The 24,181-nt window shown below is 41.4% G+C and overlaps 3 protein-coding genes across 9 annotated transcripts; 2 read left to right on the forward strand and 1 right to left on the reverse strand.

The window, feature by feature from the left end:
- The first annotated feature begins 210 nt into the window (after positions 1-210).
- mbpa (myelin basic protein a) lies at positions 211-7,645 on the forward strand. 5 transcript variants are annotated; one of them, XM_071500736.1, is made up of 7 exons: positions 212-467; positions 2,177-2,272; positions 2,785-2,811; positions 4,361-4,381; positions 5,909-5,992; positions 6,093-6,113; positions 6,534-7,645. In XM_071500736.1, the coding sequence occupies exons 1-6, from the start codon at positions 348-350 to the stop codon at positions 6,093-6,095; spliced, it is 351 nt and encodes a 116-aa protein (XP_071356837.1). In that variant the 5' UTR covers positions 212-347; the 3' UTR covers positions 6,096-6,113; positions 6,534-7,645. The 5 variants fall into 5 exon arrangements, with proteins under 5 accessions (XP_071356839.1, XP_071356836.1, XP_071356837.1 ...); XM_071500738.1 differs by lacking the exon at positions 4,361-4,381 and having other exon boundaries at positions 211-467; XM_071500733.1 differs by lacking the exon at positions 6,093-6,113.
- Positions 7,457-15,178, reverse strand: zbtb22a (zinc finger and BTB domain containing 22a). Of its 3 annotated transcripts, XM_071500716.1 has the most exons (5): positions 14,814-15,079; positions 13,774-13,828; positions 13,353-13,571; positions 12,444-13,218; positions 7,457-11,608 (listed from the first exon to the last, which is right to left on the reverse strand). In XM_071500716.1, exons 3-5 carry the CDS (start codon positions 13,557-13,559, stop codon positions 10,488-10,490), a joined length of 2,103 nt encoding a protein of 700 aa, XP_071356817.1. In that variant the 5' UTR covers positions 13,560-13,571; positions 13,774-13,828; positions 14,814-15,079; the 3' UTR covers positions 7,457-10,487. The 3 variants fall into 3 exon arrangements, with proteins under 3 accessions (XP_071356817.1, XP_071356816.1, XP_071356815.1); XM_071500715.1 differs by lacking the exon at positions 13,774-13,828 and having other exon boundaries at positions 7,457-11,605; positions 14,814-15,178; XM_071500714.1 differs by lacking the exon at positions 13,774-13,828 and having other exon boundaries at positions 14,814-15,178.
- A 90-nt stretch (positions 15,179-15,268) lies between these two features.
- On the forward strand, positions 15,269-24,059 carry scn1bb (sodium channel, voltage-gated, type I, beta b). The gene is made up of 6 exons (XM_071500732.1): positions 15,269-16,696; positions 16,782-16,948; positions 20,009-20,246; positions 21,768-21,909; positions 23,317-23,391; positions 23,550-24,059. The coding sequence occupies exons 1-5, from the start codon at positions 16,648-16,650 to the stop codon at positions 23,384-23,386; spliced, it is 666 nt and encodes a 221-aa protein (XP_071356833.1). The 5' UTR covers positions 15,269-16,647; the 3' UTR covers positions 23,387-23,391; positions 23,550-24,059.
- Positions 24,060-24,181: the final 122 nt, after the last annotated feature.

Raw genomic sequence — 24,181 nt, forward strand, 5'->3', positions numbered from 1 at the left:
GGGGTGAGGCATATGGAGAGAGGAACAATGGCGCGGGCCCATGCGGAGGGCGGCAGTGACTGACACAGCCACTGAAGCTCCAAAGAATGCCTGGTGCTGAGCCAGAGCCATGGATCACACCGCTGTAACCCCCCTCCCAACTTGACCCCCCCCCCATGTCCCATGGTGCACCAGGCCTGAGGGGACGACACCTTCAAAGACAGCCCCTGAGCGTCAGAGGGACTGCATACCACCCTGAAGGATCAGCAGAGCCGTGTGTTGGCACTGTGGGCTGGTGACTGACTTGGAAGAGGACTACTGAGCAGATAGACAGAGGTCAACCCCACCCAACCTCAGCAACAGATAGCATGGCTACAGCGAGCACCTCAGGGCAGAGCACCTTCGGGCTCGGGAGGAAAAAGAAGAACCCCGGACTCATGGATCAGATTAGCAAATTCTTTGGAGGAGACAAAAAGAAGAGGAGCAAGGTGAGCATCCGTGCACCTGGATTTAACAAGTTCTTTTTGTTCAGCTGAACTTCAATGTCCCTTAAGACTTTAACTTAAAATTAGAAAACTCTAAAGTTTGATCATTTTTTGGGCGGAACTCAAGACTCAAGATTAATATTGAATTCCCACCATACATGTAAACGATCTTTCTAGCTACTAGTATTAATTTCATTAAGGATTATCTGATTTTTGATCTGCCTCATCTTGTCAAGACTCCTCTCTTCAGTGAAAATTGCAGAGTAAAATTGACCTTCTTCTTCCATACTGTCACCACTGATGATTTTAAGGAAAGGAATTAGAAATTTGCAGTTTTAAATTAACAGTTTGGTACTTAAAGGCCATTTTTCTAGAGGTTCACTCCCCCAATCAGAAAATCTTTAATTCAGTTTGGATTGGTGATAGTTTGGCTGCTTTTTAACAAACTTCCACTTGAAGAGAAGTTTGTAGGTTTCTAGCAGGACGATGATGCACGGTTGAGAAGCAGCAAGTCGCTGTAAAATAAAGATTCATGCTCAGAGTGAATTTTTGGGTTATACATTTTGAAAAGTAGTCTGTATTTGGCTTTACTATTTTATTTTATCTCCAGACAATATATTAAACTTAAAAGAATAAACAGAACAGAACCTCGGGGAAATGAATATTTAAATTAATGTGCACTTTGTAAAATCTTCAAATTATGTTGCTGCCAGCACTAACACCTCCCCCAGGATGTGGATTTGCTGAGCACCAGTTCTAGAGAATCTCACACGAAACCAATTTCCAGATTCAAGAATAAACACTGTGGGATGAGAGGGGCCCTCAGGAGTCAGAGCTGCTCTCAACCAGACCCCTTTCATCTGACATCCAAGCCTGTTTTTCTGAGAAGCTGCAGCACAAGGATGTCAGATCTCAGATTGTGTGTGCTCACACATTTTGATGCATTTTGCTGATCTGCTCCCTCATAATTTGCAGGCTCTCTGTCCGGAACATCTGAAAAAGAAAACTACAAAGATTGGTCTCTATACACATCAAAATTTTAGGTTTATTTTTGCTTATTTGTGTTGATGAGACACAAAGACAAATTAGATTAAATATACTTTGACTGGACCAAACAGCTGCACGCTCAGCTGCCAGTAGAGCAGACAGAGGGTCAGATGTGTGAGGCCGTTCTGAAGCTAACCTTGTTAGCTGCACTTTTCACACGATCACAAAGAGAAGAGACCTGGTTTCCCACTGAGTGGCAGTGTGTGAGCCGGCTACATCTGATAACGCTCTTAAATGTGGTAGCACACCGTAGTCAGTAATATCATGCCTCACGCTCGTGCTGCGAATCTTTTTTCACGCTGTTTCCTTCTAGTATTTAATTGCCTTTAACTGATTCAACGTGCAGATTCAGTCCGTTCTTGTACTCGATGTGTACTTCATTTGGTGTCTCTCTCATCCAGTGAGACTTGACACCCAGTAGGGCTCTGAAACTGCTATAATTATTGTAATTACTATATTGGGAGGCAGGGTGCAGCTGGGGCTAACTTTCAGGAAAGAACTGGTGTCTATTCCATCATGAATGTACTGCATACTGTTGTTGAGCCACACATTGCTTGAGGGTTTAAAAACCTTTATCTTTTTCACTAAATATAAATATAAAGTAAAAGTAGATATATATATATTTTTTTAAAATACAGTCACTTGACCTGTGTTGATTCTCACAGGGGTCGTTCCGGGGTCACCTGGCCTCCTCACCCCAGCAATCCTCTTCTCGCCGCCGGACCAATGAAAATGCTGTGGTGCATTTCTTCAGGAGCATTGTAAGTTTACAATAATACATAATACATGTTTTATACATCATCATAGATCACATTCATGGTCCACATAAGTTTCAACATAACGTCATTTTTGTAGCATCATGCTAACATCCTATGGTTTTATTCAAATTTTAAAGCTTTCAACATCAGAGTTCTGATGCGTTACTCTGAAACTTCCATGTGTTGCATAAGTCAGAGCACGAAACTAACCAATTTCCCTCCAATTTATAAGTGTGGAACTGTCAGTGTTTTCTTTTGTTTCACTATATTGATGCCAGATCCAACTTTTGGCATCAATATTGCGTCAGTGTTTCAAAAACAGCAGGATAAACTAGTTTCCTACGCTCTCTCTGATTACAAAGCTGTGTGAATCCTTCATTTGCATTCCGATAAAAGAGGGAACATTTCAATCAGCAGCTCAATCATTTGCTTGTTTCAAAAAAGAGTTTGCTCTTCTATTTCCCTGTCCTGTGCAATCAATCACTCTGTTGCTGTTGTTGCTTGGTGTTTCTCAGGTTTCTTCTCCTCGTCCTAAATCCAGGGTGAGTCTCATTTTTCACAATATCTGTGCGGTTGATCATTCCACAGATGTAGCCGTGGGGTGGTGAAGCGGAGATGCACTGAACATTTTTAAATGTTTATCAAGCTGACTTCTGATCTCTTTTTATATATGACTACCTTGTCTGAACTAATGTTCTTTGTCAAATTTCTCAATGCCAAGTTTCAGCAGCTGTGTTTCTTCGTGGCATTTTGTTTTTAAGGTGGATGGATACCTTTAAGTCTATGTGTGAGATTTGAAATTTTAGGAGTTTGGTGCCATCCAATGGTGGTATCAAAAAACATAAAGGGACTCATGCCACTGTCCTGCTCCCCCATGGATCTGACCCCCATGAGAATCTAAAGTAACCAAGATATTGTTCTAATATTCACTGGGATTATCTCATTTTTTACAAGCTATCGACAAGTGATAACTAAGATTCTCCAGCCATGGTTGGGGTTCGCACGGGGAGCTAAATGCTAACATTAGTATGCTAACATGATAGCGGGTACAACGCATGTTCACCATCATAGTTAGCATTTTAAATATTAGCACTAGTGCTAATTAGTAAACGCAAAGTAAAACCTGATCAGAATCATTGCTCATTAAGACACAAAGTTACATTTTATTGTCAGCGACCTCTGGATTTTGAGACCAATAATTACAGCTGTTTCTTTAAGCAATGACTGTGCTGTGTTTCTTATTGTAACCATGACAACAAAGGTCCTCCAAATCTAAGGAAGTAGTTATTTAAGTAACTACTCACTACGCAAGTAGTTTTTTTGCCTAAACCGTGACAACTCCATAAGCTTACCCACATGTTTACTGTTATTATAACCATGATAGGCCCGCCGCCACAAGGGGGCTTTTTTCAGGAGACACTCATATGGGTTGAGGGCTGGAGGCTTGAGGACATTTACATCATGATCATAAAACAAATTTGGACGAATTGAAATTTTGAGTTAATGAAGCCAGAGAAAAATTCCAGCTATCACCACAGTTCCTTTTAAAATTTTTGAGGAACATGATTTTTAAGTGCAATCCTACAATTAAAAGTTCATCCTGTTAGTGCCAGTATATGAAAAGTCAGGAGATCAACAAAACAAACATGTCATGGCAGTCCATATTAAGATTTTTAAATTAGTATATTGTAATTTTTTTAATGTTGCTCATATGTTATTCTACATTTTGCTACTGTTATCTGTTGTTTATTGTATGTAATTATTGGATTATCAGTAGCAAAATGAATTTTCAAGAAAAGGCTGACATAATCCTTTATGATAAAAATGCATGTTTTATATGCATGATTCAAAAGGTTGGAAACCTCTGGTTGCCACCATAGAAAGAATTTACTGGATTAAGTGTTTACCTACTCTCTCTTTTTATAATCATCAGTCAAAATCATAGTTTGCCCATCATTTTATTTACCACCACATTGCTTCTACTTTTGTAACTGGATTATTCTCAGATGTGTTGAGGCGGATGCAGGTGGCATCACCCTCTCCCTGTATTTCATTTCATCATGTCAATGTCTGTTTCTTTTTCATGTCCAGTGGAGAGATGTCTTGGGCTTGGTACGTCATTCAGTCTTTGCTTCTCAAATGGAACAAAAGCCCCACTGCTGACTGCACCGCTGAGCGCCCGCGCGTGTGTGTGTGTGTGTGTGTGTGTGTGTGTGCAAAGATCCTGTTGAAATCTGTCTGTAGAGAGCTCTTTTGCAGTGTGTCCTTTGTCTGCAGTGCACCTGTTACCTAACCTTCACACTCGTTCTGTCTCTTTCTGGCTTTGTGTTTCACTGCTTTCCTTCCTTCCTTGAAAAGAAAATATCTTTTATATCTGAGCATGTAGAATCAAGACACATTCAAAACAAGTGCTGATTCACCAGCTTTTACATTCAGTACATGAAAAGCAAAGCTTACAGCAGCTCACTCTTGGCTGGTGACTGATCAGTCGAAAAGATTTCATTAATTCATTTTTGAAACCAGCAAGAAATCACTTATTGGTAAATTTAATACATCTCAGTTTCCCCCTTCTTTGCTTCAATCCAGAGCGACTCACTGCTTCTGGATGACTTTGAAACTGCTCAACTTTTTATGAACTCCAGCCGGTAAACATTTTATCTTAGGACCTTTTGACCTGCATCACCCTCCTCCTCGTTCTTTTCTGCCTCCTCCTCTTCTTCTCTTTGACACCTATAGTTCTCTGTAACACCTCCATCCTCTCTGTGCCAGAGATGACTCACCGATCCATCTGTTTTGGCTTCCCACATCATTTGTGTCTTCACATTTGTCCGGCGACTGTGGACAGCCACGTGTGTCGTCTGCAATAACATCTTCTCTCTCAGTCAGTTCACCGTCGACTTTTGCCCTTGTCATTAATTTTCTTTCCCCTGAAGGTGGCTGTCATGTGAATCTGGTGCTGTCATGTGTTTGTGTTTTCCGTCCTTCATGTCTTGCTCATGTTATTCTCTCACAATAACAATCACAGAGCGGCGACGCTGCTCCTTCTTCCACATCACACTGCTGCTGTTGCAGAGAAACCACATACCTGCACTTTTGCAGTAAAAGTGAGATTAGTGTAGTTTCCTGAAACAATATTAGGGCCTTTAAACCTTTGTATAATTTCTAATGTTATATGATTACAAAAACTCACTTCAATTCAATTTTATAGTCCACAAGGGAAATTCAGCAGCAAAACCCAGTGAAAGAATAGACCCAAATACTAAAAGGTCAATGTGGTTAAAGAGGATGAAAAAAAAGAGATATGTGGGCAAAATGTTAAAAAATGCAGAGGTTTTGGAATTTATATGGAAGTATAAAGTCTTTTCTTCATTTTTTTTGTAGATATGTGTTTTTTTGTCCAGCAACAGCAATAATTGTGCTCTTCGTAACAAAACATTTAATCAATCGTTTTACCTTTGGCATTTTGTAGAGGGACATCTCTGATGCTCTGAGGTAAAATGTGTCTCCACTCGTAAGGAGGCCGTCAATGTAAAATGAATTAAACGTCTGCATGAAGGTTAAGCAATGACAAAGCAGCAAGCGTGGTTTCAGGCCGTGGTTTCAGGTCTACACCTGTGCTTATAGACCATCTTTTTCTAGGCCTCGTCGCCGCGTGCCGAGAGCACAAAGTCGCCGGTCAGAAGACGCAGAGACCAAAGCACACTGTCCAGAATCTTCAACCTGGTGAGCTTACCGCACGTTTGCATCTAGATTTCCTCCTTTTGTCTATAACTCTGGACCTCATGAGCAACTTTTCCTATCTGTGTTTGCCCAAATGCAACAGTGATGCTCTCATCAGAGATCAGTGAGTAGTAAATCAATACAGCATAAAGATTTATCATTTCAGTTTGAACACTTTTGATTCATTTGATTTATCCACATGCTTTCACAGCAGCCTGTCATCATCATAATAAACTAACCAGCTGAAGAGCAGCATTTTCATTTTGACAGTGATGCTACACGTAAACCCAAATATTAAATATCTCACACACAAATTCATTGATTATTTTTCTGCAAATGCCATCTACCTCGACTCTTTTGAGGGTTTATTTTCAGTGTGAACCTCCTTGAATCCCAATAAAAGAAGCATTTGACAATCATGAGCTTCCAGCACAGTTTTAACCAAAAACTACATCGCCCCCTGATTGGTCTTAGCTGCCATATCTGGGGGATAGAAAATAGATGCTTTTCTCAGCCTCCTCATCATCCTCCCTTTTCTCTCCAGGGAGATAAGTCCCGTCCACCCCCTAAACGCTGGAGCACCATCTTCTAAGCTTTCCGCCGAGGACCAAACCACAGATCCAACGCCGACGGGACAAGACGGAGGAGGAGAAGCAGATCTGCATGTGGCGGACTCACAACCTCAAGAAATGTTAACTCACTAACACAAGCCTCATGTATCTTTAGACAGTGACACAACATTGACAAAGTATAAAAGCCACTCTCCAGGGATGTAGGTGGTCACTGTGCCAGTTTTCTTTTTAATCCTACTTCTAAGGGTATCTTGTCTTAGTCATTATTTAGCTGTTTATAAGAGGTTTAGTCATGCTTTTCGTAAAATATCCTACTGTAAGAATCACCCATTCGAGTATCTTGGTCTGATGGTGCTAGTGTCTGCTGTCTGCTGTCTGAGGTTTGTTCATGGCAGATGTTTGTTTTTCTATTTGTCTCCTGTCGCCTTCATTTTGTACTCGCGTGACGCTCTGTGTATCTCGCTGCTTCCTAGAAACACGACTCACAAACCCAACAAACCATTGTTTCTGTTTCATGTGTGAAGTTTTGATGGAGAGTGGTTCTGTTTGTGCTTGGGTGAAACGCATGTCGCCAAGAAATGCATTTGAAAAAAACAACTGGGAACCTGTAAGAGTAGCGTGGGCTCTAATCTTGTTTTATGTAACAGTTTTTGTTTCTTTATGCCTCAGTGTAATTAATAAACATGTACAGTATGACGCTGTCCAAGTCCATCAAATGAAAAAAAATAAAATGCCCTTTTTAAATGCACTGTTACATAACAGAAAATGTCCCTAAATACGACTGGTCTGCTGTCTTTCCCATATAGTAGCTTTCATCTATCTCATTTATTGTTAGTTATCTGTTTGCTTCTTAAATTAGTTTGAAGTTTTAATGTTATTTGTGTTTTATTTAAAAAAAAAAAGTGAGGGACAAAAAGGTTTGTTTTAATTGATGGTCTGATCGTAAGTGGTTCAGTGGTTTAAGGTGGAAGCACCCGGGAGGCCTGAGGAGTTCAGTACTGAAGGACGGTACGTTGATTTCAAATGTTCTGAGGCATAATTGTCATTGTCATTCTGTTCATAATAAATGATACTGCAGCTCTCATTCGTATGTGATCTGTTTGTTAGCTTTAACTGTGCAAAAGCACTGTAAAGGTGGTGCTGACATGTGGTGGTGCTACAGGAATGGAAACTGAGTGTTGTGTTTCCTCTTTATGTAAAACTCTTGTTTTTTAATGTTCAGCCTAACTGGAAATAAACATTTGTCGTCTCTCAGTTAAGACTTATTAAATGTTTAAAAATCTGACAAATCTCTTGTCTTTACTACATTTATATCTTCATGCTATACAGGTTTCAGTAAAATTAACATTTACAAACAGCAATTTTTAATTAGCTTTCAACAAATAGTTTGACATTTTGGGAAATACACTTATTTGCTTTCTTGCTGAAAGTTAGATGAGAAATTCACTGTCATTCATGACTGTGTAGTAAAAATCTAGCTGACGACAGGGAACAGGGACACAGCTAACTTTACTCTGTCTACAGGCAAAAATCAGCCTCAACCAGCAGCTTTAAAGCTCACTGACTAACACAATATATCGCATTTGTTCAATCTATAAATACAACCAAAGTGTGAAAACAACTGTTAGCCTAGCCTAGCATAAAGACTGGAAACAGGGGGAAACAGCTAGGCTAGTTCTTTCCAAATGTATTAAAAAAATAAAATAAAACAAAGTTAAAAACCTCACTAATTATTAACATATTATACAAAAATCTAAGTGTAAAGACTAGAATTCCCTGCTTCCAGTCTTCATGCTAGCTTGGCTAATCACAGACTGACCCTGGTGACATATTTACCCACACTTCAACATGTCAACATGTTACAAGAAATAATAAAAAGTGCAATGATCTCTCCTCTCTGGTCCAGAATGGAATCACATTTACCTACTAAAACAATTAAAGCCTAAATTATTATTAGGGAAAATATTACATTTCTGACATTTGATCATAGCGTTCTAGGTCAAGTAATAATCATCAGGACACCTTTGCGCATAAATATAAATTCCATGCAGCCGCTGAATAACGAATACGAAAAAAAGACAGAAAAATACACACACATTGCTGCCTCATTCACAATTCTTCTTTTATTCAACAAGGACGTTATGTTTGGATCACAAATGGTCTCCCTGTGGCAAACTAGACTCCTCATTCATGGTTAAACTGCCACGTCCATGTAGAAATAAAGACATGGGAACACATCAGCAGTGTGTGGGTATTTTTCTTTCTCTTACTGTTTCTAGTAGGCCGACTGCATTGGCCCCTGACTCAACCCAGCAATTAAACTACACATAAAATATCCTCTGGAGGCCAATCATCGATCTCACATGATAATCCCAGGAAAAGATATCAGCTACAACAAGATGTACACGATGTCCTACAATTAATTGAATACCTAACAAAGATGAGTCATCCTCATTTGATTCCCTTGGCAGTACTCAGAAGTGGGAAAAACATTGTTTCTCATCGTTGGAAATAATGCTGAGAGAGAACTTTTCAAGGCCAACTGCCCCTAAACCACAGTTAGCTCAGAGTTTGATCTCTCCTGTATGTGATAATTGGCTCCATGGCCAGAAATTAGCATCATATAAAGGGCAATGTTCCTGTGTTTCACACATTTTAGCAGTCGGGTTAAATATACACTGAGCCTTTCCCTGTGGTATCCTTACACTGATTCTGATTCTCTGTTAAGATAAAAGCTAACACACTCAACCCAATACATCATTTTGATGTGATATAATCAACTCACGTCAAATTACTATGATAGAAAGAAAACTGTTGAAACCAACAAACTCTTGTGCAATTCCCTACGTGACCTGATTTGACTGGTTACATACACGGTGCCATATGTAATATATAACCTTTGTCCCTTTGTGAAGTTGCCCTTTGATTTGTCAAGACCTCATGTCTGCCTTTGAAATGGAAATTTCTATAGTCTGCCTCTTGAATGCACCTGAATATAGACTGATAAGATAGAATTACAAACAAATAAAACATTAATACCACAACTGCAGAATTGCAGACCTGCAGAGCCAGAATACATTAAATGATAGTCCCATTCATCCGCTCTCCATTTTTCAGGGTCTCTCAGTCTTTTCATGATTAATTGAGGGCGCTTTCTTCAAACACAGTGAAGACCTTTTGCACAATTTAATCATGTGGACCGAGATGCTGCAGAGTTGAGCAACAAGGACCTCTGGTGCTCCACAACTGTGCTGCAAAAGGAACTGCTCTAAAATGAGCCTCGGTGCTCCGGTATGAGCCAAACTGTTCCTGAAGTAACCACAATAATTTAGAATACGCCTCAAAGTCCTTATGTTATATTTAAATGAGCCAGTGTTCTTTTCTAGAATGTTCTAGAATGTTCTGTATTTAGCCTCAATGTTCTGGAACAAATCACAACATTCCACCATCAACCAAACTCTTTTTATTACCATATTCATTTATTTTACATAGTGTGAGGAGACGTCAGTATTGCACAGAAAAATGTTTTACACCTTTGTATTTATTTTCCAATGCAGGTCAATGGCAAATAATTTATGTGCAAAATGCAAATCAACTTTATTCTGGCTCATGAAGTACATTCACAGCGCTGCTTGTTACAGGTGTACATTTTACAGCATCACTAAATGAGAACTGAGTCTAAATGACACCGCACAAATTAAGAAGAATCACTTTAATGAAGCGTATGATTGTTACTTCTTTTTTTTTTTTCCTTCAAAATACCCATGACGTGAAGAGTGCACATAAAAAGATTCAAACAAAAGCGGCTGTTCAAAGAAGCTTTCAGTGGTTTTTGGCCAAACACTTGAACTCATCATGTAGTTTTTTGTTCCTGTTTATGTACAGTTTAAGCGCCATAAACCTCTCTTTCTGTTTCACATTAATATTTAACTTCCGCTAAAGCTCTCACTCGCCTCCTCTTTAAAAACATGACTACCAGTGTCCAAAGTTTGTGACTGTGATCTGAGTTGATCCACAATCCCCGAGACACTGCCCAACAGCCCACCCATCCCGTCCTCCATCTCCCCATGAAAATCCACTTCCTCCACTTTCACCTGTCCTCCTGTTGCAAGAAAAGCTTCTCCTTCATCAAACCCATAACTGTAGCTGTCATCCATATCTGCCGCTGCTGTGCTTGTGTTGTTGCTGTTAGCTGAGGAGCTGGAGGCGAGTCTTTCGCATCGGGCCTGGTGCCTGAGGAAGCTGTCTCTCCAAATGACTTTCTTCCCACACAGGCCGCACTCGTAGGGCCGCAGCCCACCGTGGGTTTTAAGGTGCTTGGTTAGATGGTGCTTCATCTTGAAGGACTTTGTGCAAACAGGACAGCCAAACGGCCGCAGATTGAGGTGCTGCATCTTCACGTGCCGGTCACGCATGCTCTTCAGGGTGTAGGCTTTGCCACAGTGGCAGAAGTGGACTTTTCCTGTGTAGGAGGCGCCAGCGAGGGAGACGGAGGACGATGAAGATGGGGTTGGGGGTGAAGAGGGTGGAGGGAAAGCAGCAGAGGATGGGGACAAGTGGCGACTGGAGGTGGGGGTCAATGAGCCAGCCTGTCCCACGCTAGTGGAGGGCCAGTGCACCTCCGAGCCTGCCATGGTGAAGTCTGGAGACACGGGCACTAAAGGCCTCTGGGAAACCTGTCCCGTGCCATCTTCAATCTCATCATACGTGTCTCTGCTAAAGGTCCCTTCTGTGAAACACTCGAAGTCCACATCCTCTTCCTCCTCATCTTCATCCTCGTCTTTACTGCAGCCCCCGCCCTCTCCTTCCTGTAGCCTCTGCTCTTGCTGAGACCAGGGACCCGACTGCCACTGCTGCCGGGCTGAGACCGGACAGGACGGGCCCAGAGCTCCTTCACCTGTTTGACAAGCGTGAACGCCGGGCAGGTCTGAGGAGTGATCACTTCCTGGCATATCTCTCTGCACTTTTTCCTTTAGCCCGTCCGCACTGGTCTTCCCCGAGGCTTGTCCGACTTCCACGTTCTCATTTGAAACTTGGTGGAAGTCTGCTGGAGAAATGTAAAACAAATCACATGCAGAAAGCTGCAGAACATTCATTCAGACTCTGCACAGAGAATATATGAGAATATCTGACTGAATATGTTAGAACACAGGCAAAATATAAAGCTGTGTATTTAATCTCAATACTTTTATGGAGGTTGTGTGTAAAACTGTCAGATACAGACAGCTGACGTGGAACGATTGGACAAAATAGACAAAACATATTTGACAACAGATGCGCTGCAAGTAGCACAGATGACAACAAGCTTTTAAGTTCAAAAGTCACAAATCATTAAAAAAACAAGTGTATCCCAGTCAGGTTCATCACTTTTGTGTGTGTCCCGGGAACACTTCCACCGGCGTCTGTGTTACTTGCAGCATGTTGCTGTATTTGGTTGTGCTGTGAGAATTTGCAGCGCATGTGTCGTCAAATTGAAGATGTTCTCTGAATTTGCTTGTGTTATGTCTTTTGCATATGTTTTCTGAAGTTGCAGTGCGTTGAACTCTCCGGGCCGTCGTAGATTTCTGATTTAAATCAAAATTTTACCCAATTTGAACTTTTTTTTTTTTTTTACCACAGTTTTGATTTAGTATCAGTAATAAAACCCAGGTATCATGTCAATACTACTACTTTGATACCCAAACTTAGTATCATTGTTTTTTACATTCACAACTATCGTAGATTAAATAAAGAAATAACATATTTTAGCAGAGAATTGTTAGAAAATAGAAAACATTGCATTATTGTTACAATGAGTGTCTCTAGTAGAGGTAAAAGATTCTTTCATAGCATTTAGTCAGAGACACTGTATTTTTGTTCGCAGTGAGCCTTTTGTATCTTACCACAGTGTCCCATTTGTGCAAAGCCTTCCTTCTTCTCCACCTCCGCCTCCTCTCCTACGCCTTCATCCGCCTCAATCTCTCTTTTCTCATTCTTCCTCTTCTCTTGTGTCTCATCACTGTCCCCGCTCCCTCTGTTCTTATCAAGCAGTCTATCAGTGCTCGGCGGTGCTCCCCGCTGTTGAAACCTGACTTTCTGCTTTAGTGTCTCACCACTGGGAACCCCACCGTGGTGCCGGCTATTGTGTCCAGGTCCATCATGAGCAAAATGGCTAGTTTTTGCATGGCTTGATATCCATGCCTCCTCGCAGCTGGTGTAATCACTCTCCGTATAGCTGGCGAGCGTGTCGAGTTGAGTGTCTGCTAAGTGCTGGGCTGATGAGGGCCTTGGACGCCCCCATCTAGGAAACTGCTGTGGGCGTCTCCATGTAGCTAAGGGAGGCAAGGCATCAGGCTTCCTCTCCCTCCGTCTGCCCTCCCTTTCCAGATTTAGGCAGTCGGTGCTGCTCGGGGACTGCTGTCGGGATGTCGTGCCCTGGTGAGCTGCAGCGGCCTCTCCAGGGGTGACCTCTACCGAGGGCCGGGGCCTCTTCAAGATCTCAGTGCATTTGTCCACAATGTGCCACATCTGAAGGAAACTGGCCACAGTGACATAGTTGACAATGTCATCATGCACGATGCTGAGCTGGCCTGTGTAGGCAGAACTGAGGACGCTCTCAAAGGCCAACGGGTCCATGACTGAAGGTAGGGAAACAGTTGTGACATTCTTCAGTAACACCTGCAGGGAGAAGAGAACAAACACATCCTGAGTTTTGGGTATCTGGTCAGACATACGGGGTGAATTAAGTGCCCATTAAGCAATAACACCTTTTCATAATTGAATGTGTTGCAGACTAATGTACCCGTACCTACCTGGTCATGGAAGTAAGGCGAGGATGCAGCGAGCACACAACGATGGGCCCTGAACACTTGACCTTGCACCTGGATGGAGAGGTCGCACAGCCTGCCCTCCTCCCGCTGCCGGTTCAGATTGTCCAAAACAGCAGCACGGGCACCAGGGAAACACACCTGCACAGTCAAACCGGCTGGAGCTGCAGAAGCACTGCAGGTCGGATCCATGGTCACACAAAACTATGGAGAAGATTAAAACTTAACAATGTGGAAAATCACTTATTTGTGACATCTTGTGTCTCTATATACTCCGTAGTTATTGTTGTATTGTTTTTCAGTACCACATTTGTTTTTCAGTGCTTTATCTTATATAAAGTAGATGTTCATATAGTTTTCTGGTTTTTCAAGTTCACTTTTCTCATCATTGCATTTGTTCTTGTACCTTTTGTACCTAGGGTTGTTTCAGGAAAGGTACTGAAGGCAGATCCAAGACAAAACTAAACAAAAGGGAAAACAGTAACAGTGACACAGACATTAAAATTAGGATAAACTGAGATATGGACTCATCTAATTAAATTCTACTCAGACTTTCTTTCTTGAATTCAACATCCTCAGTGAGTAGAAATGCATACTGAATTTATCAAAAAAGAGAAGAGTTTAAAGGGCCAAAGTTTCTCTATTGATATTGATTGATATTTTCTCATGAGAATAACAAATAAAAAAGATAATTATCTTTTTCAAGCAAAAAATAAGTAACTCCAGCCTCTAATATGTGAAGAATTCCTAATTTAATTTGTCTTATTTGCTAGTAAATTAAACTGTTATTAAGAAAAACAAGAAATCTTAAGAGATTATATTGAGTTATTTTTGATATTTTATAGGCCAAACATTAGACTAACTGATAAATAACAGACAATAACAATACTGAGATCCACTGGAAACCAGTCAAATTCCTTGTATCCACAAATATACAAACGACCTTATTTCAGGCAATTAAAAGTTTAACCAAAAACCTGATCAGCAGAATAACTGGTGATGAATATAACAGTTAGTTGCAGCCCTACTTTTGATAATAACTTAATTTTTAATTACTTGTTTATATATATTCTGTCAATCTGTCTGGTTATTTTTATCTCTAGCGTCGGGTAAGACAAAAGCATATGTAACAGATAAAGATATGTAATCATAATGAGCTATGTGAATCCCAAACTGCAGTGATTTAGAAGAATTAGCTTCCACCTGATGATCACTACCACATCTAGCTAACTGTTATTAGCTAATGCTAAGATGCGAAACACTTATTAACACTAATCGTTATAAACAACCAATACAATTAACACGATGTCTGGTTATAAAACTAGAAAACAGCTTCCCACGTTTCTGGGTCCGCTGGTTGTTTGTGTTCGTTCATACAAAAACATGCCTGCGTTGGCTTGTAGCTAAAACAGCTAGCTAGCGGCTAACATTAGCTTAGTACTTTACCTTTGATATGTCGGTACGTCGGGTTTTTTTTTTTTTACTTTTACGGGAAACGTCGCTGGCTATTTGCAGAACAACATTACTATTCATGGATTCCATGTACAAGGCGCCATTGCTTGTTTTTGTTTAAAAATGATATATCAAGCTAGTAATAGCTAACAGCAGCTTGCCCGTAGGCGTAGCTGCTGCTAGCTGGTTGACAAAACAGCATCAGCAGCCTCACACACGACGTGAGTGGGTGTTTGGTGTGAAAGTTTTTTTTTATTTGTAAAGAAATGCCATCACACTGACTACATTAGCCTACGGATTTAGCAAAAGAGGCTTGTGAGGTATTATAACAGCCGGTTTTACTGCTGTTCGGGCGGTTATTGGAAGTTAAAGTGCTTTAAATGACAAACTAATCTCAGCTGCCGGAGAGACGCCGCCGGTGAGTCGCCCCGCCCACCTCGGTTCACTTAAAGGGCCAGTTCACATTTATATCAGCGCTCCAGCGCAGCTCTTCAAACCAATTTCTTCAAATTAAATGCGGTATAATAGCTAGGTGAGCCCCCCCCCCCCCCCCCCCCCCTGCAGCAGTTTCCACACAAAGCCGAGCTAGTATCAGTTTAAAAATAGCGGGGGGGCTGAAGCTTCAACAGTCGTCACCTCCAGCATCTGCTCAGTCAGCCCCGTTTTTTACCGCAGTGCATCTGCAGCATCCTCCGAGCGGAGCGACAGAGGTGCCGCTGTGGCGCAGGAGAAACACCGCTAACTGAGCACAGGACGTGTTTATCCAATATTTTTTTTTTTTTTTTTTTTTTGCATGGGTGTGTGTGTGTGGCTCTTATGCTCACGCAGCTTCATCTGCAATGCCAACACTACCGAGGCATCTCTTCTGCGAGCAGGGGGTCATTAGATAGGTGAGGCTGCGAGTGTTTCCACATTCAGCTGTCATCGCAGTATTTCTTCTTTTTTCCGAGGAGACGACTCAGCCCGAGAAGAGGAGGCCTCTAATTCAGGACAGTAGGCTCCGATTTCCGTGATCCGATTAAGGATAATTATTTCTTAGATCATTAGACTGGTCTTTATTAAATCCTATTGGTAGCTTGTAGCCTGCAAGAGGTAGCCATCTGATTCTTATCATAGAGCATGCAAATTAATTATATATGCACCGGCATGTGAGTGTATTGTAGACGTTCAGTCAGTAGCTGGCATGTTGCACATTATATAAACACACATATATTACAAATTCGTGTATCTGTGCTGTCTTCAATTTGCCAACATAGCAGAGCAGAGCATGTGGCCCCAGGCAGGTCTAATGATCGCTCTGCGCGGCTCACATTAGGACCTCAGGGAAACATAATCAGATCTCAGGGTGTTTATCTGGGGAGCACTGTGAGCCACCAGACATCTGGATAGCTTCATACTTGATAATTAAAAGCACGAGAGCCCAGCATTTGAATGCATTCGTCCAATGGAAATAAACTGATGGTGCTGTTTCAAAGGCAGCAATAATTCGTGGCAATAAATCCTTGAGCCAAAGAACTGAGGCAGTGACAGGATAGCTCCACAGGGCTGTTAAAAAACCATAAACAAATCTGTGGATAGAAGAGGAGACAGAGACATTTTTGCACTTTACAAACACACAATAGCCTGCACTTTACTGACGCACAGCAAAGAAAACCTTTGCAAACATCCATTCAAACACTACAGACCTGGAGCGATATAAGGGTCATTTAAAGCTTCAACGACTTTTTTTTTTTTTTTTTTTTTTGTGGACCTCCATACTGGGAGCATTAGTGTTAAATTTTGTACTTTTTGAGGCTCCAACAAAGCAGCTTCTCTAACATCCGGTGACATGGCTGCATCACATCTACTGCTCCTGTCTCTGCTCTGCGCGCTGTGCGGTGAGTCGCAGCTTTCACCTTTCATCTTTATACAAAGGTTATAATAAAAATAAAAACAATCTGAACTGCAAATGTTGTTTGTCAGTGTACCAGTGTCATGGGGCCTGTGCAGAGGTAGACTCGGACACAGAGGCGGTGGCAGGCAAAGGCTTCAAACTGGGCTGCATCTCCTGCAAGAGGAGGAGTGAGGTGGAGGGTTCTGCCACCGTCGAGTGGTACTTCAGGGCCAAAGGAGAAGCTGACTTTACACACGTAAGTGCCAATAAATCATTAATAAAGTGTATTTTTTACACAAATGTGGGAGATTTAGTCGTCCAAGGCTCATTAAGTCAAACTTGTCCCAGGCCACATTAGGAGTGGACGCTCTTACTTTGGCATATGATCTACTTTCCAGCAGAATCGCACAGATCTGGTCATTAAAATGTGCTATAATTAGATATTTAATTCTAAAAGCTCAATCAGGCCACCGTCAGAAGCTGAGCAGCTCGTCCGCTAAACGCAGCCGGCCTCGACGCTGCGAGCCCGGCCAGCTTCGGTGCAGCGGAACATGTGGTTCTCCAGCTGTGCAGAGCAGGAGCCGCCGTCACCACCTGAGGCCGGGGCGGTGCAGGTAGGGTCCGGCCGCGCTGCCCTGCGGGGCGGGGCGGGGCGGGAGCGAATACCGAAGCACAGCGGCGGCAGAAGTAGTACACAACCTAAGATATATAGTTTTGAACTATGTAAGAATCTGTAAACTGAGCAAAAAGTGTAATTTGTTGTGGACAAACATCCTGAATAAGTGTAAAAAAAAAAAAAAAAAAAAACTGTGGAAGCGAAAATCACAACTTCCGGTCAGGACTTTCAAGATAAAATCAGAGCGGAAACAGGATGCAGAGAAAGGCTTTAGGTAACTATATGCACAACTCAGCTAAATCTGATGGATACTCATGATTCAGATCATTTATTGTGATTCTACCCAAAAAGATTGTCATATGATCAGTTGACCAGATCCCCCCTCCCTGTCCTACATTCCTCAAGACACAAGCGATTATTATATTATATGTACAGTGCATCTGGAAAGTATTCACAGCGCTTCACTTTCTCCACATCTTGTTATGTTACAGCCTTATTCCAAAATGGAGTAAATTCATTTTTTTCCTCAAAATTCTACACACAATACCCCATAATGACAAAGTGAAAAAAGTCTGCTTAAAATTTTTGCAAATATATTAAGAATTAAAAACAAAAAACATCACATGTACGTAAGTATTCGCAGCCTTTGCCATGACACTCACAATTGAGCTCAGGTCGTCCTGTTTCCACTGATCGTCCTTCAGATGTTTCTACCACTTGATTGGAGTCCAGCTGTGGTAGATTCAGTTGATTGGACATGATTTGGAAAGGCACACACCTGTCTATATAAGGTCCCATAGCTGACAGTGCATGTCAGAGCACAAACCAAGCCATGGAGTCCAAGGAACTGTCTGTAGACCTGCGAGACAGGATTGTATCAAGGCACAGATCTGGGGAAGGGTACAGAAAAACCTAAGCGATCAGGGCAGAAGAGCTTTAGTCAGGGAGGTGACCAAGAACCCGATGGTCACTCTGACAGTGCTCCAGCGTTGCTCTGTGGAGAGAGGAGAACCTTCCAGAAGGACAACCATTTCTGCAGCCCTCCACCAATCAGGCCTGTGTGGTAGAGTGGCCAGACAGAAGTCACTCCTCAGTAAAAGGCACATGACAGCCCACCTGGTGTTCGCCAAAAGGCACCTGAAGGACTCTCAGACCATGAGAAACAAGATTCTCTGGTCTGATGAAACAAAGATTGAACTCTTTGGCCTGAATACCAATCGTCATGTCTGGAGGAAACCAGGCACCACTCATCACCTGGCCAATACCATCCCTACAGCGTGGTGGTGGCAGCATCATGCTGTGGGGATGTTTTTCAGCAGCAGGAACTAGGAGACTGATCAGGGTCGAGGGAAAGATGAATGCGATGTACAGAGACATCCTTGATGATAACCTGCTCCAGAGCGCTCTGGACCTCGGACTGGGGCGAAGGTTCATCCTCCAACAGGACAACGACCCTAAGCACACAGCCAAGATAACAAAGGAGTGGCTCCGGGACAACTCTGTGAATGTCCTTGAGTGGCCCAGACTGAACATCTCTAGAGAGATCTGCAAATGGCTGTGCACCGACGCTACCCATCCAACCTGATGGAGCTTGAGAGGTTCTGCAGAGAAGAATGGGAGAAACTGCCAAGCTTGTCGCATCATACTCAAAAAGACTTGATGCTGTAATTGCTGCCAAAGGTGCTTCAACAAAGACTTGAGCAAAGGCTGTGGATACTTATGTACATGTGATTTTGTTGTTTTTAATATATTTGCAAAAATTCCAAGCAGACTTTTTTCACTTTGTCATTATGGGGTATTGTGTGTAGAATTTTGAGGTAAAAAATGAATTTAATCCATTTTGGAATGAGACTGTAACATAACAAAATGTGGAGAAAGTGAAGCGCTGTGAATACTTTCCGGATGCACTGTATGCACATGCACACTCAGGCTCTCTTCTTCCCTGTGCCTCTCGCACTCACATATGCCCTCGTACGCACTTTCTGTCCACAACCACATGACCACAGTGCTGAGGTCATTGTGAGGGTCAGAGGGAATCAATCATGGTATTTTACACCAGAGAGGTCGTTAGAGCTCCAGAGATGATACTTGACTGTGTTGACGGCTCTGTTTGTGATAATGTTGCAGCATATATTGCATGGTTTAGTATAGCATTATCCAAATGAAAATACCACACAAGAGTTATGACTTTATTTGCAAAACAAGTCCCGTTTTAACAAAACAGCAGCAAATTTGAGGATTGGGTCATTTATATTTCAGGTGATATTTTGTCTTAATGCTCCTTGATGATCCAGTAAGAACTGATTATCATCCATGTATACACATATCTATGTTGTGTATGTATCTATGTGCATATAAGCAGAGTTTAAGCAGCACGCACAGATGCTGCAACCACTTCCATCCTCCCTAACAACACTTGCACTGTATACTGTGTTTTGTATATGGAGAGAATGACAATGAATCTACCTTGAACCTTGTGCATAATGATGCCGATTATCACTGATCCAGAAAGGAGGAATACAAGAAACAGTCTAAAAAGGTAAAAAACGTAACTATAATAAATAAAAGGAAATTACATTCTCTATACAAACTATGTAATTTAGACAGTCTACATTACAATGCTAAGCCCATGTACATGATTTGTGTATGTTGAGTTTTCTGTTAGCATTTTGATTAACCTTGATGTCTGTGTGGCCCCAGATCTACACCTACAACGATGACGGCCCCACGATTGAAAGCGACCACTTTATGGATCGTGTGGATTGGAACGGAAGTAAAAGGAGCAACGACATCCAAGATGCGTCCATATACCTGCTCAACGTCACCTTCAACGACTCTGGCACATACCAGTGCTTCTTCAACCGCATCCTGTTCTATGAAAACTACGAGTACAACGCCGTTGTCAGCAAGGTGGTCCACCTCACTGTGGTGGCTAAAGGTATGATGACATAACCGCTCTACGACGTGGCGTTTAGTCTGTGATGTGATCAACTCACTAGAGGCAGGATTTAAAAACACGCTGTGAAAAAAGTTAAAGAATATTTTACAATCATGTGAAGTATTTTATTAGATGAACTCAATGTTAAATTTGAAGGTACATAATTGTTATTAACTGCCTCCCAAATCAGATTTCAGTCTGTCTTGAATGTTTCTTGAATGTATTTACACTCACCTTTTATAATCCAATAGCTATCGGATGCACCCAAGACCCGTGAAGTGAATAAGTGTGAATGGTAGTTGAGCCTGTCCGCACTGTAATGTGTTCAGTTCATCTTTTTCAAATCAATCCCTACTCGTTTAATGTCATTTTGTGTAAAGTCACATTTAAGGCTGACCAGTGGTCCTTCTGCATGAAGGAGGAGTTCGAACAGCTGTAAAGAAACAACATAATGGTTCCATTTGACTTAGGTAAAACCTTGCTTTAAACCTACCACAAAAGGGCAATGTAAGACAAGTGTTGCAAAGGTGTAGGCTATGTGCATGGTCGAAATAATATTTGAAAAGTGGCAAGACAGGGCTTTAAATTTACCCTTAAGGAGTGTCCCCATGCAGTTTTGGTTTCAAGTATAGCGCAGACAGACAAGAGGAGGTAAGTCAGCAGCAGTTGCAGCCTCGTTGTCTGAGGGTTTTATTAGCTCCTCCAAGGAAGTTATGTTTTCACCCGTCTTTGTTTGTCAGCAGGATTGCGTAGAGAGTATTCAACTGACACTCGGTGGAGGGATGGGGCGCGGGGCAGGGAAGAAGCCATTACATTTTGGGCCAGATGCAGATTATCTACCATGAATTTGAATGTTTTCCTCTGAAGTCTGGTGTAAGTTGTTTGACAGAGGTTATGTAAAAAGCACTGACTGACCCTAACCTGGCAGAGGGACGGGGCGTGGGCCATGGAAGAACCCATTAAATTTTAGGGTGGATTCAGTTTATGGGTTGGATCCAGGACTTTTTAGTCACTGTCCTTTCATTCATCATTACGAGTTACAGTTTTTTAGTTTTAGTTTCTAGTTCTACAGCTTTCTAGTTTTACAACTTTGACTCCACACTAACTAATTTGCGATGGTCCTAAATATAGTGAACCCTACACAAGAAGGGCAGGTGTGGTAAAATCAGGTCTCTCTGACTTTGGCTTTTTTAAATATTCTAGAAAGAAGCGGTAGATGTAACAAAATGTAATGTTCAGTGACGCCACAGCTGTTTCAGATGACTATGATTCACAGGTAGCCTGCACAATATCCCAGAGCTGGCTCCTGAACAATCAGAAATCAGGATGAATAGAGCGCAGTTGATTGCATCTTTGACCAGACAATGTTCTTACAACATAAAAGCAGACAAAAGCTGCTACATACCTTCATGCTGTCCTGTTGAGGTGTAAATCCTGCACACTTTCTGTTTGTCAGTGGCCTTGTCAGTTGCCTCTTTGGTGTTTGTCTAATTAGTGGATTTCCTGCATCCTCCTGTGCAGCCAGCAGAGGTACAGCTTCCATCGTGTCAGAGGTCATGATGTATGTGTCCATCATCGGCCTGCAGCTCTGGCTCCTCATAGAGATGATTTACTGCTACAGAAAGATAGCAGCCGCCGGGGAAGAAGCATTACGAGAAGCAGCGTAAGTAGTAAAGCCTTGTCCCTCCAGTTTGTTTTTGTTTTTTTCATTTATATGTTTTTTTTATAGGTCAACACAATTCTCTTTTTGTTTAATGTAAATCTTTCAATGACATAAGAGGTTTAAAACAAATGTGGGTGGTCAAACTAAAACAGCATTTCTCAGTATTTGAAAAGATACAAGGTTTTTATCCAATAGAAAAAGCCTTGTAAAAGTATATATGTTGTAATGAAAAAAAAAAAAATCCAATCACAGATATATTGCTCAATATGAGTTTTTAACTGATTAACACAAAGCATTAACACTTCAAGAGGGAGTCTTTAAATTTGGCGATTAAAGAATTGAGCTCCTTGATGAACAAACTGTGTGAAGGAAGCAGTTTTTAAACTACCTGAAACACATCTATTGCATTTCTGTTCTGCAAATTTTTATTAATCAAAGTCAGCTTTATTGTCAATTATGCTGCACATTCAGGACATACAGCACAATTGAAATTACAATTTCAATAATTGTACGTTAAAGTTATTTATAACATAGACTGTGTTGGATTATGATAGACAGACAGTCTTTCCAGTTAATAGGTGTTTCATTAATATTTATCAGCTGCCATGTATTCCAGTACCAGTCACTCTGGCTCTAGTGCTGATGTTCATTTTGACTCAACACACATCTGGGTGAAAACCTTTTCACACCTGCTTTTAAAACAGTGACGTTAATCCTTTACTCACAGGTGAAAGTGAATCAGTGCAAATTTTTCCAGTTGAGTTTGTCTTTGACAAACTTTGACACTTGAATTTGTGACTTTGAGCAACAGCAAACCATCAGTCTTAACAGTGCTGACGGTCACGAGAACACCTTAGTGGTTTAGTAGCTTCTTTTTTCTTCAGCCCTCCTGTGTCAGAGTATAAACAGCCTCACAAAAGACGAATGGTTTGCTGACAGTTGAGACTTTTTGTCTTGTCAGTGACTTTGTGGTTTGACTGGTCTTCTGCTTTGAATGCTGCCATGCTGTATTCATGTCCTGTTGCTGAAATCACAGCTATAATTTAAACTTTACCATTTGTTACATCCTCTCTTTGATTCATGTCTCTCTCCTCCTCTTCACCTGTCCTCTTATTTACGTTTTTTTAAGATTATCACTGTTTCCATTGTGTTTGTGTGTTTTCACGTGTGTCTCTTTGTCTAACATGTCACGCTCCCTCTGTCTGCTTGTCGTGTTTTCATCTTGTCCGTCCCATCTTGTCATCCTCCTCCCTAGTCAAAACCAAACCCAAAATCTCCCTCCTGTAAGTCCAACACAGGAACAAAATCCTGTCATACGATCATTCCTGTGTTGTTTCATTTTTTTGCATCTTTAACCCTGTCAAGTGAAACATTGGTCATTAGTAATTTTTTCTCTTTTCCTTCCAGGAATGCTGAATACTTAGCGATAGCCTCAGAGAGCAAAGATAACTGTGCAGGGGTGCAGGTCGGAGAATAGCACAGGTATGTTGTGATGTGTCTTTTGTATAATTTGTGTCTCTTTCAGAAACACTAAAGCAATGAAGCGAAGGTCTAACTGGGGCTGAGTATTGAGCTGGATTTTCTATATGAATATGAATATGTCAGTAACTCCATTAACATGTCCTGTCCTAAATCTTCAGGTTTCTTCCACGGACTGAAAACATCCTTCCACCCTCTGACCTGCATGACGACAACGTTGGGAGAAAACTCCTCTTCATCTCAAGTTTCTATTTTACCTTTTCCTTGACAAAGATCACAAATGGATATGACACACAAAGGGAGCATGGAACCAGCACTGTATATAGTCTTCTGTGCGCAAAAGCATGTTCTGCACTTATATGAGAAACCATTATGCATTAATGAGCCACATTGTCAAAAGCATACACTACACATAGTTATTTCTTAAATCATACATACTAATACATTTTTATTAAATGGAAGTGGTACTACGGGGGTCTATTACTCCAAGAGGTTGACTGTAAAAGAAAGGTTTTTACTAAATCATCACCACCTAATGTATAAATAATGAGACACATCATGTATGTTAAAGTTATTTATAACATAGAATGTGTTGGATTATGATAGACCATCTTTCCAGTTAATAGTTGTACACTGAAACATTAAGATGTGCAAATAAAAACTGAGAAAATGAGATGGAGTCTTGCGTTGATGTTCACCAGAGGCCAGGCTGATTTATCTGATAAATATTTAACAGAGCTGAAGAGTTTAAAGGGTGACTTTTATTGCTATGAAATAATAGCAACGCACACAA

The sequence above is a fragment of the Trachinotus anak genome, unplaced genomic scaffold (genome assembly GCF_046630095.1).
Source record: "Trachinotus anak isolate AG129_WGS33_773 ecotype Australia unplaced genomic scaffold, CSIRO_AGI_Tana_v1 ptg000016l, whole genome shotgun sequence".
Classification (NCBI taxonomy): domain Eukaryota; kingdom Metazoa; phylum Chordata; class Actinopteri; order Carangiformes; family Carangidae; genus Trachinotus; species Trachinotus anak.

Coding starts and splice junctions, on each gene's coding strand:
- mbpa (XM_071500733.1), top strand. CDS start 348: ATGGCTACAGCGAGCACCTCAGGGCAGAGCACCTTCGGGCTCGGGAGG. Junction 2,812..4,360: donor CTCCTCGTCCTAAATCCAGG/GTGAGTCTCATT, acceptor TTTCATGTCCAG/TGGAGAGATGTCTTGGGCTT. Junction 5,993..6,533: donor TGTCCAGAATCTTCAACCTG/GTGAGCTTACCG, acceptor TTTTCTCTCCAG/GGAGATAAGTCCCGTCCACC.
- zbtb22a (XM_071500714.1), bottom strand. CDS start 14,909: ATGGAATCCATGAATAGTAATGTTGTTCTGCAAATAGCCAGCGACGTT. Junction 13,572..14,813: donor GACGTACCGACATATCAAAG/GTAAAGTACTAA, acceptor TCTTCTCCATAG/TTTTGTGTGACCATGGATCC. Junction 11,609..12,443: donor TGCACAAATGGGACACTGTG/GTAAGATACAAA, acceptor ACATTTCTCCAG/CAGACTTCCACCAAGTTTCA.
- scn1bb (XM_071500732.1), top strand. CDS start 16,648: ATGGCTGCATCACATCTACTGCTCCTGTCTCTGCTCTGCGCGCTGTGC. Junction 16,949..20,008: donor GAGAAGCTGACTTTACACAC/GTAAGTGCCAAT, acceptor GTGTGGCCCCAG/ATCTACACCTACAACGATGA. Junction 20,247..21,767: donor CCTCACTGTGGTGGCTAAAG/GTATGATGACAT, acceptor CCTCCTGTGCAG/CCAGCAGAGGTACAGCTTCC.